This window comes from Hippoglossus hippoglossus, chromosome 7 (assembly GCF_009819705.1).
Source record: "Hippoglossus hippoglossus isolate fHipHip1 chromosome 7, fHipHip1.pri, whole genome shotgun sequence".
NCBI lineage: Eukaryota > Metazoa > Chordata > Actinopteri > Pleuronectiformes > Pleuronectidae > Hippoglossus > Hippoglossus hippoglossus.
Window position 1 is genome coordinate 8,140,787 of NC_047157.1, and position 18,026 is coordinate 8,158,812.

The following is an 18,026-nucleotide window of genomic DNA, read 5'->3' on the forward strand; positions in this document are numbered from 1 at the left end:
CTAGCAGTACTGGTATAAATGCCAGGGTGTGAGTTGTGCTCTAACATGACCCATGAGTATTTCACTGGTTTGAGCTGAAACACAGATGAAGACATTAAAACAACTGACACAGACACCGTTATCACATGTTTCACCACAGGAGCCATGGTTTCGTTTCAGTTTATTCAGTTACGCTGTCCGATCACAAAGGTTTATTTGCACATCCATTACCATTATGAACAGTATAAAACTGCATGTCTGGACATGCATGTCTTTCAACGGGACTTTACAGTGTTATATTGATTAGTGCTATATTTACAATTTAATAAAACTACCAAACATAACATAAATATGACATGCATTATACATTTATGAACAAAAATCAAAAAAGCGTCTTTTTCACAATGCATCATTCAAAAGATGTCATCCACCATTGGCCAGCAATGACCTACATTCAAAACACAGCTCAAAAAGACTAGTTCTTCTTTACATACACTTCATAGGTCACAACTCTAAGCACTTGATTTGCTTATCATTGATAATAAACTGTTCTCTTCCTGGTCAATAAGTCCTTCAGTAATCCACTGGAGGGAGAAGGTTTCAATCAAACAGCTGACCAAATCCTGTTTTGGAACCCACTGAATTATTCAAGGATTTTAAAATAAAACCTTCTCCACCTAATGGTATCACTTTGCGGTCTCCCCTGTGCACGCAAAAATAAATTCATAATGCTGCATGGAACATGGGAGGAACAGAAGTAGAAAAATGGATTTTAAACAACGTGTAATTAGACAAAACAGCAGCAATCTTATAAAATGCACGGTGACTCTTAAGGTTTTGGATGTGAAGTACCTTTTTCACCTGAGATTAGATTTCTTTGTAAAAGAGCAGAAGATGAGCAAGAACAAGTGGCACTTCGATGGCTTAAAGCACTGAGTGATGCTGACTTTGAAGAAACAGTGCGATAGAGAAAGACGTATGCATGTGGGAACATGCAAGTAGGAGACACACTGTATGTGTGGGGCGGATACTGGTGACTGCTCAATGCCTCTGTTTTTGTATTTTATTTTGCTGACCATGCAATTTGTGGCAGGACATTATGTCTGTCGTCAGAGTTTCCGACTATTCCAATAATCACAGCATAAATTATGATGATTGTTTACGTTTTCTAATGCAGCCAAATGTACAGTGTAAGGCAAATGTAATAACAGTGCTTATTTCAATTTAAACTAATTGGCCAAATTGTCCAGTTCAGTCAAAAAAGACAATTTTCATGGCGGAAGAAACCACATTTTTCTCTGCCTTGTAATAAGAGCAGTTACACACTGGCACTGACACAGCAGCAGGCCTCAGTGTTGAGGACAGATTGTAACATGCATAAACATTACCATCCACTCCCTATGTCATTTACAAGGAATATAAGATAATGTTATTGGTGAAGCATTTGCTCTAAGTTTAAAGTCTATTTGAGGATTATTTTAAAACCTCAGACGTGGTCTTACGTCGCAAAAGAATGACCAGTGAAGTTACTATTATCTAGTGTTTTATAGCTGGTAGATTGCCAGATTAAATCAATGTTTGCTGTCACAAACCACTGGTGTATATATAAAAAAAACAAAAAAAAAACTCTTCTAGCTCTTATTGGTTAGTGATTCTTATTTAACCAGGCTAGAGAAGTACACATCTTCTGATTCAGACACAGAAATCTACACTAAGACAATGTCACCACTCAGCAAATCGTTTTGTAACAATTGTTCCCGCTTTCTTCTAAAATGGAAAGAAAAAACAGGACGTTTTGATGATAACATAAAAACTAAAATTGGTACCAATTTAAAAAAAGAGACTAACAGCAAAAAAACGTTGTGCAAGTCTGCATGGAAGCCTCCGCTCGTCTCGAGAGGGGAGGTAAAGGCAAGTCTGTTGCATTTCCTGATAGTTTATCTGACTGACAACATTTCAAGTGGTAAAGCAAGATCTCAGATAAATGAACATGTCATGTAGCAGTGCAAATATCCAGGCATACTTCATATTGAGATCTTCATTCTATCAGGATAATGTACATGAAGAGGATTGTGTCCTCACACAAACTGAATCAGACACATACACGACCATCAGTGATTATGCATTGATACTGTACAGTTGCTCTATAATGACGGTGCAGTGTAACATCTTGTACAGTAACTCTGTTAACCAGGAGTCATCATCCCACAGTTGTGGGTTGTGCAAGACGAGACGGTATATATGGATTATGTGTGTGTGTTTGCAAGGCAAGGAGTGTGCATTTTTCCACATCGCAAAAGAGCAACGACATACCGTTCATATATGGCTTTCTTGATACATATATTAAGTATATAATAAGAAATCATTAATGATTTTCTTAACTCGCTGTGCAGAGAAACTGGTAACAGATCTTATATCTTCCTCCAAATTCAATGTATGTGTTTATATGTGTAGTTTTTTACTGACTGAAAGTCAAGGGTTGAATAAGGAAATTTAGTATTGAGTATTGAGACAAAACTCTCAATTGTCAAAATGACTTAATTCAGCAGGCTACATCTGAGTGCAAGATGTATTGAAAAACAGTTTCAAATTCTTAACATGACACAGCTACTCTATGTGCATTGTACATTAGTACATCACCATTTCCTTCAGTGAGTTTCTCTGATGTAAATCACATCATGTGATACCAAACTTTTCCTTCATTCCTCATATTTCTTCCTACATTGCTGCTATGTCTGAAGAACCTCTGATAAATGAATAACAGTAATGTATCAACAGGATGAAATGAAAAACACTGTCACTCTACTAGAGGTTCATTCATTTCATTTCAAGGGAGGAAGTCTCACAGCTGCACATCTTTGCGATGTGCAGTGCCATATGCATTGGTACTTATGCAGGAGGTTTCTCTGATAGAAACACTTCATCGTCCCCTGACTGGTTTGTTATGTCTTTCTACATCAGTCTACTAGTGTGTTTCAGTGGTTACCCAAAGGTAAGCTATATGTGTGCACGTGTGTCCGTCAGCACCAGGGTTCACGTTGGGCTCTGCCTCGGGCCAGACTGTCTGCCCTCTGCCAGGCACTCTTCATCAGGGCAAGGGCCTCGCTGCATCGCTTCTGCACCGACGGATCAGACACTTCTCTGCGGGGAAGGTCAACCTGTGTAGAGTGGGGAAATTCATGAGGGGTCAACCAGAGCCAGCAGTTGTTGGATTTAAGATCGTATTTGCTGATATTCTGGAACAGTTAATATTGCAGTTCTTGCAATATTACTGTATTTTCCCTTAAGCCCATGTGACAATGGCAGTCTACAGTGTGTTCTGACCTGGTAAATGTCTTTCCACGTCTTGTCCAACGCCTCCAGCAGCCGATCTCTCTCTTCACAGCCGCTGAAGTACAAGACCCATGGAGGGAGGAACTGGGTTCGATCTGTTGCAAACTCCTGATTAAAAAAAACAGAGGGACAAGTTTACATTAAAGGCCTTAAACACAAGATAAAAAACATTTTACAGTATTCAGCCCAATACAGTATATTTTTCTATCCAGAACAGTAGAGAACTCATAACCCTAGTTTTCTATTCATCCAGCTCAAAGACTGAGTAAAATCACTTGGCCAGATTATAATAACAGTCGGGAAAATCCTGTTTAAACCCATCAGAGACACATGATCATTGAATACCAATGATACCAAAGTTCAGTTTACAGTTTGTTCAGTACCAAGTGTAGTGTGATGTATAATGCAATGAGTGCGGGGCCCCTTCTTCGACTGGAAATACTTTACATAAACTCATTGTGATGCTCTCTCATCTAGAACAGATCAGTTTAATTCATTTAACATCTAACTTGATGTGTGACTGTTTACAAATAAACCCTGTTTTTCTATGTTGATAGCTATGTTTATCCTGATCAATTTCACATTTCAGAAAAACAGAGAAGAATTAAAGGGATAGTTCACCAATAAATGAAAATCCACTCATTACCTACTCACCACTACTTTATATGTTTGAAGAAGAGTTCACCTTTTACTTTAATTGTATTGGATTTGGCTGCAACACTGTTAACCCCTAACTCCAAGTGTTTTATGGTCCCAAACACTTCACCCACCCCTCCATCATATTGGTGAGTAGATAATGAGTGAATTTAGATTTTTGGGTGAACTATCCCTTTAAATAACTGTTGGTGGTATGGCATGGAGATCACACATGAATCAAATAAAAAGATTTAATATAAATTCTAACATAAAACCATATAATCCAGCACCAGGAGGCACTGAACAAATCGTCACTCACAATGACACAGTACTCCTTGTCGGCCTCCAGGTTAACAGTGGTGACATCACAAACATCGGCGCTGCCCAGAGAACGGAAGAAGCTGGTCTGACAGTCCTGATGGCAAGTTAGCAGCTTCGTGTCTGTCACCACCAGGCAGCATGGGATACACGGGGTGGGAGCCACACCCTGAGGGATGACCTGGAGATAACATGGTTGTAGTTTAATAAGACCTTGCTCATGTGAATGCAGCTTAGATCAATCCACATTGAGATGCACACAAGCAAAAACCCGATGTTCCCGGCAAACAATGAAGATCAGCAGGTCCTGTAACAGACGATTCAAACAAATGATCCAGCACTGAGAATCCCCACAGGGATTATTTGACCATGTGCGTTTATCCATGGTCACTTCCTGTTGAAAGCTGTAAGAAAAGCCAATCCAACCTGACTTAGAGGGGCTTCCCTTTTCAGTTGAAAACACCAATGTGTGGGATACCACAATGAGAACTTTGCTTATTATTATTGTCACAAGAAAACTTGCACTGTTTCAGCATGTTTGCATGCCTCCAGGAAAAAGTACAAAGACATGCTTCATCTGTAACTGCTGAAGTGAGAGTAAGCACACAACATGTGACTGAGGGGTGGAATGTGTTTAGTATTACAGCTTGTACATACTGTACAACATTAAATACTTTTAGTTTGAAGTTGTACTGAACAGACAGTATCACTATCTCCCTGTCTCTCTAAAAACACTGAGATATATGCAACGAGTGCATTGTGTGACTTTCTCTCCTTACCCCTTTGGAGACGGACTGGCAGAGCAGCTGCATCCAGTCGGCCATGTCCTGCTCATTGTTGGCGCTGAGCTCCAGCGGCGGGCGCTCTGTCAGGATGACCTGGAATGCATGGGGACGCTCTGTGCTGTTTGAGCGCCGGCAGCCACCACAATGCTCTCCTCTGTTGAGTAATAAGGAGGGGGGAGCAATGAGCATGAAAATATACTAGTGCTAATCAGTGAACACAGTTCTGTTTACTGCTTTTGAACAGTAAAATACTCAAATCGGTTCACCATCTCCTGTATCACCTTTCAGACTCTTCAAACTTACCCCATAGTGACGGACAGCTGAGGTATCCCATCTGTTTTTTCTGCATACAGGTAAAGAATCCCTTTGCTGCAAGAAAAGTGGACAATTGTTTATATCCATCTAATTAGAAGCTCATTATATTGCATAATTAGACAACAATTGTATATAATATTGATAATACCACAAAAGCTTCACCACTTGTTTCAAAGCATTTTGGTCTTGGTGGGGCTTTTTAATTTCTAATAACTAATAATACAATAATGATCTAATCAAATCATTAGCACCTTCATTTTAATGTATTATTACAGGGGCTATGTAGGTTTCAAAAAGTTCAGTTTAAGACTTTTAATACCATAATCTGTGTCAATTAGAGAGAACATTGAGTAGAGACATAACATTTTATACAGGTCACCAAAATAATTCTCTTAAAATTGAAGCATGATGGAAGTGGCATTTAATGAACGGTAACATCAAGACCTACCTAAACATATTTACGACCTAGTGCAGAATATTTCAATTTATTTAAGGCTTTTTTTTGGGACTATTTTTAGACTAAGATTATTGTAATAGACAAGACAGCAGTCTCTACCCTGTATTATATATTAAACAGTGTGTAATGCTGGTTAGAAGCCTGCTGGATTGATTTGCTCTACACCCACAAAATGGAGATCAAGCTTTCAGCATGTGTGAGAGTGGCAGACGCTGAGAGGAGGGACAACCTCAAGGAGATATTTACATCCAATATGTTTCGCATCTTTCACTAAAGCAAAAGTGTGAAGTGAGGGCGTTTGGAACTGAGGATCATACACTGCACTCCTCACAGGTTTTGTGAGGTGTGAGACTGAAATACATAGGATGTGAAAAGAATGTTTTTTGTGAAAGAAAGTGAAAGCTGAAACATATTGTAATGTCATGTAGTATGAAGTGTGGAAACAAACAAATGTATATTTAAAATAACATATTAATGCCAGTGGAAAAGGGAAACAATATGTTTGAGCTGCTCATACCTGAGCACAAGGTAGCAGCTTTTCCACAGCTCTTTGCCCAGGTACGTGTTTCCAGACCGGTACTGGACAGTCCCCTCCTTAGTACTGGAAGGGCCTCTAGAGCTCGGTGGGCCACCTTGGGGAGACATAGTCATGTCCATAGGATCCTCCCAGTGGACCAGTGAATAGAGTTGGATAGACACCTCTGTTACCTGGAAATGCAGGCAAGTATTCACTGATTAGTGATAAAGATCAGAGTGGAAAAGCAGGGACAATCAAACATTTATAGAGCTACAGAAATTTGTATTCACATGGTCCAAAAGACCAGACCTATGATGGAGTTCTACATTTCTTTACCTCACAGTGAGATTCCTGGGAGACAAACTTAGTGAGAGCCAGTTTTTCCATGGTAGCATCAGTCAGAACGGAGGGGTAAGGTGGCTCACGACAGCCCTTCACCATGGCTGACTTGAGAACTGATAGGAACCAGCTGTATTTAAGAAGAAAGATAAACTGGATGAAGTTACACTAGTTTGACACGTTCTTGTAACGTCACGTCTTTAAACACATTGAAAATAAGTCCAACTTTTGCATACACACAGTTCATCTGCCACACACAACTCGAGACGAAACATGAAATAACCAGAACAATCTGGATTCATGATAAAACATCATCGAGTGATAACTAAATAAATGTGGTTGTCAGTTTGTGTGAAGAGAGCGACTGAGACGAGCACACACACACACACACACACACACACACACACACACACACACACACACACACACACACACACACACACACACACACACACACACACACACACACACACACACACACACACACACACACACACACACTTCGTTTTAACTTCATTGTTGCAGAACAAGGCGACGGCCTGTTTATCCATGAACATAAATATGGGGAGGGGGGGTCGTTCATTAATAATAATCAAGGTATAAGTTAGAAATAATAGCGATATTGATTTGAAGTCATATCACCCAGCCTATAAGTCAATGGTCTTGCTCTACAGAAATAACGTTTAACAACCTCTTATCGTTGCAAAAGACTAGGTTCAAGGTTGAATGTAGGTCACTAGATTCCTGACACATAAGACCACAGATGCACACATGAGGAGTTGAGATTTTATGTGCACTCTGCCCACTGGAAGAATTGTGCAACCACCTCTTCGCCAACAACCCACCTGTGGATGTGCGTGGCACAAACCCATGGTCCAAGCTGAAGTCTACGAGCTAAACTAGTTTTTTTCTGAGGGACTCAGACAGTTGAGCATTTATCACAGAGACATATTGATGACAGGTGGAAATTAATATTGGCTGCTCTGAATAGTACAATAATCTTAATGTGTCTGATATAGTACTTAGTCTTAGTATTACGAAACATATGACAATGATATAAAGGGAAACTCACATTGTCAGTGAGGAATCAGCTGTGTCCAAAAGGAATTTTCTTCGTCTGTTGGTGCAAACCACTGTCACCGTCTGTTGGTCAAGGCCCACCTTCAGGAACACAACATTACAACCACTTTATTAGACACATCACTAATTATGTGCTCTGTTACATCACACTTGAGTCTTCATGAATATCATGTAGTTAACTCTCCATAGATCACATGAACAGCCTGAGGCATCGACGAACATGAGAATATGATAAACCTTTGTTGTGCAGGACACTTACTGAAAGATAGTCCACATCATTGTAAGAAACAGCTTCTTCTACTGTGTAGGGTTTCTCTGCAGCACCTGTGATGAAAATCAATGAAATGTATTTTTAGACATTGGAGCAGCCTTATGTAGAACTGCTCTTGGACAAAGCGTACATCTTATCGGACTAGTGTATAATGATCTCAACACGTCATCTCAGACCTGCTGGGAGCTTTGAGAAATAGAAATTCTCTGGGTTGCTTGTACAGGTAGACAGTGTACAATTTTATTCGATGAATAAACAAATGAATATGTCCCAACTTGAGACCTGACCTGTTCCACCCTATCCATCGAATAATTCCAGAAATCGCTAAACTTTCATCTTATCACACTTAAACATGTATTGTTAGGGGCATAAGGAAGTGCACTGTCGAGTTTGGTGTGGTTTGGTCATGCAATATGTTCAATATTAATAAACTTTGAAAAAAACAGGTGACCAGTGCTCTATAGCAGCAGTGACTGGACCTCAACGTAAGAGACAGTGTAGATCACAACAGTGCGTTCATAACAACAGCTGATTCTCCAGTTCAGGGTTCTGTGTACTTTGAACATTGAATAAACTGGAGAACAGGTCTTTGTGCAGCAGTGGTGGAGCAGCTTTACTTTCTGCAGCTTAATTACTGCAGGTAACTTTACCAGTTTCAGAAAGAAAGCTGCAACCAGCATTAAAGACAAGCCAAGCAAACAGCTCATTCCAAACAGACATGTTTAGAATGGACACTTCAATAGTATAACCAAACAACGCCCATGCATTCTGGGTCGAGCCACTCACCCTTCCGTAGCAGGTAGATGTAACAGTCAGTGATGAGCAGGTAAAGGGGCTGCAGGTCCCCCTCCATGTGGCCTGTACTCATCCTCAACATCTGAAAACACAATGATAAAGATTTGGAAATGTCTATGTTCATCAGTCTCAAACTGTTCCTGTTCATTTGTGATGGGTTCTGGAAACTGGATTCTACATTATAGTATGCTGCTACATATATAAGAGACTGTTGTTTTAGAGAACAGCAGATCTTGGTTTTCATCATGTATCACAAACCAGTGTCATTTTTATTACACTAGTTACAACTGCATCTATGTTAACACAGTTTGGTGATAAAGTGTGAATAGAGGTTTTTACTTAATGCCAAACATATATTTTTACTGCCTGAGTAGAAGCTGTTGAACGGGAATTGGAAACTGAGCCTTGCAACACTTCCACTGAGCAACAGTCTCCAAACCACTTTGATGTCCAAACAAGTGTGACAGCAAAACTGGTTAGACCATGTGAGAAAGAGCAAAATTGATAAAGACAGTTTCTTTTAAACCGTCATACTAAAAGTTCATGTCACCACTGTGCTGCTATACTTAAATTTGTCATTCAACTATTCATTTTAAAGCTGGCCATTAAAATGCATGCTGTGCACTTTCACATCCCTAAAGAATGTAAATCCTTTCAAAATGAGTAAAAATAAAAATCTGTGCCTGCCTTCACCTTGAAGAGCTGCTCCTCATTCTCTCGGAATACATGGATCATCAAAAGAAGCAAGTGATTATTGTCCACCCTGATGAAGAACAATGAAGAACATTAGACACACTGGATAACATTGCAACACTAACAGCTCATTTTGAAGAAACTTCATACCTAAATTCTGCAGGGTGAGAACTCTCTAAGGGACTAAGCTCCTCCTCTTGTAGCCGTTGTTGTGTTTGCACATTAAATGAATTATTGGCCATTTCTTCTTCTTGTACATTTTCCTCCTTTATGTCAAGCTCCTGTCCTGTTGGCGCTTTTGCCTCTCCTTCATCTTCATGGCAACCTGAAAGAGTCTGTGATTGGCTATGCTCTGTAGAGTCATGGTGGCCACCACCTGTGGGAGCAGAGTCTGGACTGTTGGCGGTAAAGCAGCATATGTCTGTCGGTGAAGGAGAGGCCTGCAGGAAGTTGAAGCCTGTGGCCAGAGTCTCTCCTGGTACCGGGTCAGGTGGCTCGCCCCCTGAGTCCTCTCGAAAGGGCTGCTGTGCAGGGGGCTCGGGGCCCCGGTCACAGCCATTATAATTTTTCTCCTCCTCTTCCTCCAGGTGCTCCCAGGCTGCCTTCCTATCCAGAGCCCCATTGAGCCGCTCCATGACGTCTCGGAGGGGCTGGCCCACGGTGTCCATGGAGGTGTCAGTCATCTCTGGCAGGCGCAGGAGGCCTTCTACCCCGTCCTCATCACCCTCATCAACTGCCTCTGATCCCACCCTGCTTCTCCTCAACTCTCCTTCACCATCCAGATGAATCAAAGTGCAATTTAATGAATCCACATCCTCCGAGGCCTCGATTTCCATGAGGTCAGAAGAGACGGAGTTATGGATGCTGCTGCTGGAATCTGTGGAGCCCTTCCCTCGACGTTTCTTGGCTGGTTTCCTTCGTCTGGCCATCCTGGAAGAAAACAGTACTTAGATGCATTTTTCCTCTTTACTAAAACCAATGTGAGCTCACTAATACGTCTGTAGCTACTGTACCTGATGACCTCCAGCTCATTGCTGGTGTACTCTGTGTCATCTCCAGCCGTGATGCTGTTATGGCGGCTCACTATGTGAACTGGCGTGACGTCGGCTGAGGTGTTGGTGGTGTTGGTGTCTGAGTCCTCATTGAAGGGGTTGTGTCTGGATGTGGGGCTGTGTGGAGGAGGATGAGCTGCTACCTTCACCTTCACAGAGCTGACAGAATGCACCACTGTGTCGCTAATGACTGTTTGGGGATCAGATCCACTGGATCGGGGGCAGCTGGCCTGGTCGGTCAGGTCACCCTCTATCATTAAAAGCCACAAATAAACATTAACTTAATAAAAAAGCAGCTGTTACCAACAGTAATAAACAGTCTATATATTCAAAGAAAAACACTTAAGTTTTGGTGCCGTCTCGCTGGTAAGTGGAGCTGCAAATGTTGACATTACAAGGTTTTGCTTGAAATGGTAATTTAGAGCAGAGTTATTTCTATTCATAAATTTGTGAACATGTATTTAGTTTTATCAGTATTATAGAGTTGACCAGCGAGACAATTTCACAAAAACTTTGTGCTTTCCTTCATCAGCATCGCACACAAATGTTAGGGGCTGCAGCGTTCTTAGGCGAGAGGGTCAGAGAGGCACACAATCCAATGCTTAAGATATCAAGTCGGTACACAGGCAGCAGCTTTCTTTGCAGTGGCACAGGCCGAGGTCAAACTCTACTGGTGTGAAACAGATGGGTCATGCATTAGAAAATGGACTGAATGCGATGTATATAGACTAGGTCACTAGAGAGCTTTTGACAGTTATGTCTTCAGCCAGGTTAAGGACAAACTGTTCAATGTCAGATAAGATGTAAGGATCATCTCACATCCTTTAGTTATTTCTAGAAATCAGGAAAATGGACTTAATTTTAAATGAAAACATTTAGTTCATTCAAGCAAAGAATACTATAAATAGAATGAATAATGAAATAATCTATAAAGACAACAAACATGTACACATTCTGTATGCAGCTTACTGCAAACAGATGCTGTAGTAATACACAGCAATTTTTACTTTCAACCTTGAGCAACTATTTATTGAGTTTAACCTCAACCCAACAGTGGAGCTGAACCTAGGCTAGTGCCACATATCATACAGGAAGAGAAGGAGTTACAACAACATTACACCAGACAGGCAAATACACAGTGTACTGGAGATAGACTGGACAAGGGGAGTACCATATACGCCAGGTATTTATCTTGCTGTAGTGAATAAAGAGGCCAAGTGAGCATTAGGGTCGTTCCCCAAATGAGTAAAACATGCAGAGCATGACAGAACAGTTCCCATGTGCCCACCCAACACTTCCCAGGAAAAAGCAAACTTACCAGTAAACTTAACATGAAAAGTGCCACCTTTTTATCTCTGTTCAATTACTTGTGTCCACACATTAAATTATCAAAAGGTTTGATAAAAATGGATGAGCACTATCAATTTCTTTCTGTTGCATCAACATTCAGGTATGTTTAAAGGAGGTCTGTTAGCTCTATAACAAGTTAAGCTATAGGCTTCATGAAATATTTTCTAATTTCCAGTTATGCAGTAATTACAGTTATGTGCCATCCAACTTAAGATGGAAACACCAGTTTTCCCACAGAATTAGGTCTATGGCGATAATAGGGTGCATATCACAAAAGTCACTCTCATGTGCAACAGATTCAGAATGAGGTACATTGTCTAAAGAGTGAAAGACTTTCTCGCATGAGAGAGAGAACTGAATTGTATGCAACAACTGCAGCTGGAACTTTTAGGTCTGACTGTTCATGGATGGTAAAAACATTATGGACCATAGCGCAAGCATGCGGTAGCTCGACAGTGCGAAAAAGCATGCGGCATACATCAGAGCAAATTCCACACCAAGCTAGGGATCTCTTATGTTATTATTAGAAGTGTAAAATGTTTTGGTTCATTATGAAACAATTCAATATGACAGGGTGCCATGGTCTCTAGATAATTAATAGGAAACACTGAAACACCAATCCTTTCAAGTTGAATCCATATCCCAAAATATAAGGCCCTTTCAACCAGGTCTAGCTTTCATGTCCTCAGATCAGCAGTATTTTATATCAGTTAGCTTTTTTTCTATTACCATTTCTAATTACAGGCTAAAGGACCCAGCATTAAATTAAGCACAAGCTGTGGAAATGCCATGCAAAAACAAAAGGAAGGGAGGTAGGAAGGATGAAGGGGTTGACCAATGTCCCACCTTCCCAGTCTGCACTTTGCAATGACGGCAACACGGGGAAGATGTCACCAAAATCATAATCTAAAAAAAGGAGGGATAACATTCAGCATTAGATAGATGTAGTAGAGAGAGAAGATTGAAACATAAAAAAACATGATGTGTGGTTTTCAAAATAACTGAATCAATGGAGAAAGAGACAAGTGGGAACTAAAAGAGGGGAAGTGACTCAGTAATTGGTGAAGAGTGATTGGGAAAGTATTCACTGGCCGCTGCAATCACACCAATGAGAGGATTCTGTAACCAAAGGTCTCTAAATGCCACATGATCCGCTTGATGAAATGCTCTTAGGTGTCATGAGTCACGAGAGTCTGCCAAGTTTCAATCCAACTTCTGCTTCAAATGCCATTAGCTTGACATCACTGTATGAACTTGTGCCAAAGCATGTGACTGTAATTTTAAATTTATGATGTAGTCTGGTAGGAGTTCATATTTAAAAAGGTGGCCATTCCCTGTGTGGTAGTTTAGCAGCAAAGTAACATGAGAACAATTACTGTCCAGTTAAGCACTAACAGCCCATTGAGGTGACACTAGATATTTGATGGGCTAATTTTAAGAAGTGTAACACTGCCTTTCATGAGCCATTTCAAGCCCAAATTGGTCTCAAACCAGTTAAGTCTGTGTGTCTCCTCTAAAAAAAAGACAATTACTTCTGATTAAGTGAAGCATGGGAGCCAATAAGGAGGGAGTTATTTATGGGTATGTCTCGTCATCAGAAAATCCCAGAGCACCTTACCTTCACTGGATGGGGCTATGGCACTGTCATCCCACTCCAGGTTGGTGGAGGTGAGCGATGTAAAGGAGTGCAGGGACAAGCTGTCTGAACTGGGCAGCCGTTCCTCAAAGTCTAGCAGGTTGTGGGGTTTGTAGTATTCTGGCATGTAAGGGGCCACATCCAGATAGGGCACATCCTGACCCAGCAGGACACAACAACAACGTTACTGACATGCTGCTGATGTTAAACCTCTGTATTTATATTTATATGAAATGGATGCTAACCAGCTCCAGATCAAAGCGAATGAACTCCAGGCCGGACACCAGCGTGAGGAAGAGGGTGAGGTGGTCATGACTGCAAACCAGTGCGTTCCTAGCAGAAAAGGAAAGTAGTTGAGGTTATGTGAGCGACTTTTAAGCTGCTTTCAGACATGCACTGAACTCCGCAGTTGCTCTGTATTTTCTCTGGAGACGGTGCATGTGTGAACGCAAATGTCAGAGTGAGACGCTCAGCAGTTTCTACAGAATTTCTCCACCTGGCCTTCAAGTATAAGGTCTGTAGAAATTCAGGAGAAGTCGATGTGAGAACACAGCAGGGGATTCCTGCTGGATTCGCCGTGAGTGATTGGGAGGGTTGATGACGCTTCTAACACTCGACAGACGCAAACAATTTTAAACAAATATCTCCCGGTGAAAAAAGCGGTGACACACACATAGAAGACACCGACAAAGATGTCTCGAGAATTTGTGGTGAGAAGAACTGACGCCGGTGTGTTGTAAAGAAGATCATGTGATCTCTGCTGTGAAGTTAATATATGTCATTTCCTGCCTCTGCCTGCTCCCCCTCTCTTTTGAATAAAGCAGAGGATTTTAAAAGGAAGTTACTGTTGTGAACGAATCGGTGCAGAGAACCTCTTGCTGTGTTGTGTATGTGTGAAAGGCAAACTGCGGGGAAACTCCAGAGCCAATTCTCCGGATTTTTCCCCGAGGTCATGTCTGAAAACGGCTTTATTTACCACATAAATACATAAGCAGTGTTTAAAAAATGATGATGGAAAATGCAACTTTATATCAGTTTGTTTTTCAGGATAAAAGATAAAGAAAGCAATTGTTTGAGGTTTGATCGTCTTCATGTATGTACATCATGTAATCAAGGATTGCTGGATGACTTACTTGAAATAATACTTTTGTAGTAAACCTTGGTTCTCCTGGAAGAGACGCAGATAGCTCTCTAAAGAGCTCTCACTCAGTGCCAGGTATAACCATGCACGACCTGAACAGAATAGAGAACACAGACAGTATAAGCCCACTGCTTGATGACTGAATCTTTACCCCCCAGGTACTGTCTGAATGAGTGAGTTTGACTGTGGGAGAGGGATGTCTCACTTCGACCAACGTTGGTTGCTATGTGCTGAAGCTCATCTATCTGGCGGACAGCCTCTCTCCGGGTGAAGTGAAGGACGAGGACCCAGTAGCCTAAGGAGATGTCCTGCAGCCTGCAATGTTGAAAACAGTCAATGATATCAAACGTGTGAAGCCTAAGGAAGAGAGGGGAGTGGAGTGATGGTACCAGAGCTAAAATCATCGAATCACAAAAGCTTGATCAATTACATGTAGCTTGATAAACACTGTCAAATCAGGCAAAATGCATGTGTCGTGACATGAGACTTGAACAAATGTTAAAAAGGCAATAATAATAATAATAATAATAATAGGATCTATAAAAGGACTTTTTGTACAATGAATAAAAACAAATCCGATTACTATGTGCACTATGCACCTTCCCTCTTTACAGTATGCAATTTACTTTCAATAAGCCTCTTACCCATACAGCAGAGCATGGTCAAGGTGTTCACACAGGCGCTGCAGGACCCGGTCGTGATTCCGTATAGCAGGAGTCTCATCTTCACAGGCCGCAAAGTAACTCTGCAACTGTAGAGAGACAGGATTTCTGTTCTGCTTGTTTTGGTATGGAGAGGGAAAAATCTGATCCTATTCTAGAAACAAAGTTGCCACAATTTCTCTTTTCAATACATGAAAATAAGTGAAAAGTAATGATAAACAAGATACATTTTCAAAATTATATTCATTGGGGTTGTTTGTCATGGGCTGGCCTAAATGCATTGATCGGCAGAAAGTATATATTGTTAATAACAATAATAATGATCGTTATTGCATGTATGTAGGGCTGCAACTAATGATTATTTTGAAAAGCTAATGATCAAGTCACATCATTGTTTTGGCTCTGTACTCAAGCAAACCTTACATGAAACAAAACAACAACTACATCAAGCATGCATAATGGTGTTCAACTTCACAACACTGGAGGAACTGTAACCCTTTTTATACATCGTCTCTAAGGTTCAGGAGAGTGCAGCAGGACAATTATCCTCCAGTAAAACTTAGTCAAAGTAACAAAGGAATTTAGGGCCAAGCAGTGGAATGTTCTTGACCTAATTCCAAACGAGTATGAGTTTTACTGGTGATTCCAGTGTGCCTGTACTCCTTGTATTTCAATTTTACTGCTGAGGTCCAGAATTAAGGCAAAAACACATTAAGCCAGTAAGTGCAGCTGGCTGCAGCACAGGAAACATGCTGCTAACCCTTGGGTTAGAGACTTGAGGAGCAAAGGTATTTTCAAGCTTTTCTGGTTGCCTAAAATGGAGGACAATGTGTTAAAAGAACAGCTCAGTCCATATGGAATTTGGCCGGCAATGCTTAGGGAGAAAAATTATTCTAATACTAATATATTGTATTGGACTAATCAGTATTGAATATAGACATATTGGATAACAAGGTTCTAATCAAAAGGTCTACAATTCAAATATTGTTGATCTGATGTGGATTTAATTAATGATCAAAATGTGCCACTTTTAGCTTTTTATAGTCATTATCTAATTTCAAACTCATTCTCAGTATGTTGAGTAAAAGCAACACAAAACATACTACAGTAGTAATGTTTTCCATTCTGAACGGACTACAGAGACGTTGAGTGGAATGGAACCATTTGAGTAAGCAATGTTTGTCTGAGGTAAACACTGAACACTTTCCTGAAGGCTTGACACATTCCCTTTCTTCATCACTTCACTCTTTGTCTCTACAATAAGAGATAAACTGATGAACTAAAAACTTATTAGACAAATGTGGATTCAAGACACAGTACTGCTGAGCTTACGGCACTAGACGTACAACGGTGGGCCCTTCTAATGCAATCATCTGATCATGGAGCAGGAGGGGTTGAATTGGGAAATACATGAGAAATATATCCTATAAGGACATACATGGAAACTAAGATTTGAAAAGAGAATGTGCCAACAAGCAGGTAGATGAGGAAGAAGATGCTGTGATCTCTATCAGGTTATAATAGAATTCATTTCATAATGCCAGAGATTACTGGTCAAACGATTCTTTATCATGTATTTCATAAACGATGGAAAGTTGAGCAAAGATCAAGCAGGTAACCTTTGTGTTGTAATGCGTGTGTGGTACGGTTGCAGGTGTGTTTACGACACATGCCGCAGTGGACAAACAGCAGCTTGGCTCCACTGGTGTTTACAGTGATCAAAACTGAAGCTACATGACAACAGAGTCAGTAACACATGAAGGTGATCGAGGAAATTATAGGGAATTCAGTGCGTGTTTGATTCCATCACTGAGGGCAAGGCCCTTCCATGACAGTGAGCTGGAAGTGACCCCCCCTACGACTTGAAAGTTGCCCTGTTTCACAGACAATAGATCATGGCGTTAGCTCCAATACTTCAGATAAGATGAATAAACTCCGACAGTCCGCCCGGGCGGCGCTTACCTTCTTCACAGAGAGGGAGATGTTTTCCAAAATGCGGTCCTTCACTTTGAGTTGATCCATCACTGGTCTGTTGGCAGCTCACGGCAGGTTGTCAGCTGACTCCCACAGCACAGCTCTTGTTTTGCTAACGCTAACACCGCCCGCGTTAGCTAGCTATCATGATCAGAAGCAGCTAAGCAACGACAGGGCTGAGGCTGACAGCTGTAAACACGGAGTTGTTATGTGTTTTTAAACGGAACCACTATGTCACAACAGCCATGTCAACGCCTGTGAAGCAGCGGGATGTGTCGACCTCTGTCAGCCGGTCCTGTGGGGTCCGGTTAGCTAGGAGCTGTAGCCACCAGACTTTTTAGCGCTAATCAAGCTGGGGGCGGCTACTTTCACATTCCGCCTGCGGCTAACTTTACCAGGAGCATGGTCACACTGTCGGTCCCAGCTCTCTGGTTAGTTACCGATAAATACTTTGTGTTGTCTTTAACCGTATTTACCAATAAAGCTAATTACGTCAAACTTTTTTGTCCTTCTGACCTAAATACTCTGAAATCAGAGCAGGTGACGTCACTAGTTGACTCAGTGTGCTGGCGTGGGGAGGAGTGAGGAAACTGAACCTTATGCTCATTAAATTAAATAAAAAACAATACCCCATTAAAGAATGGTTGATTTGAATCGTATGGAATGACACTCAAATACGGCGCATGTACAAGA

The 18,026-nt window shown here is 41.1% G+C and overlaps 1 protein-coding gene across 3 annotated transcripts; it reads right to left on the reverse strand.

Moving 5' to 3' along the window:
* Positions 1-222: 222 nt before the first annotated feature.
* On the reverse strand, positions 223-17,874 carry plekhm2 (pleckstrin homology domain containing, family M (with RUN domain) member 2). 3 transcript variants are annotated; one of them, XM_034591039.1, is made up of 20 exons: positions 17,322-17,874; positions 15,342-15,448; positions 14,903-15,012; positions 14,690-14,789; positions 13,802-13,889; positions 13,539-13,713; positions 12,767-12,826; positions 10,532-10,820; positions 9,669-10,448; positions 9,519-9,588; positions 8,817-8,907; positions 8,019-8,083; positions 7,752-7,840; positions 6,677-6,809; positions 6,341-6,531; positions 5,355-5,420; positions 5,046-5,205; positions 4,268-4,447; positions 3,304-3,420; positions 2,885-3,137 (listed from the first exon to the last, which is right to left on the reverse strand). In XM_034591039.1, the coding sequence occupies exons 1-20, from the start codon at positions 17,379-17,381 to the stop codon at positions 3,000-3,002; spliced, it is 3,069 nt and encodes a 1,022-aa protein (XP_034446930.1). In that variant the 5' UTR covers positions 17,382-17,874; the 3' UTR covers positions 2,885-2,999. The 3 variants fall into 3 exon arrangements, with proteins under 3 accessions (XP_034446931.1, XP_034446930.1, XP_034446928.1); XM_034591037.1 differs by having other exon boundaries at positions 9,513-9,588; XM_034591040.1 differs by lacking the exon at positions 12,767-12,826 and having other exon boundaries at positions 223-3,137; positions 9,513-9,588.
* Between the last annotated feature and the right edge of the window lie 152 nt (positions 17,875-18,026).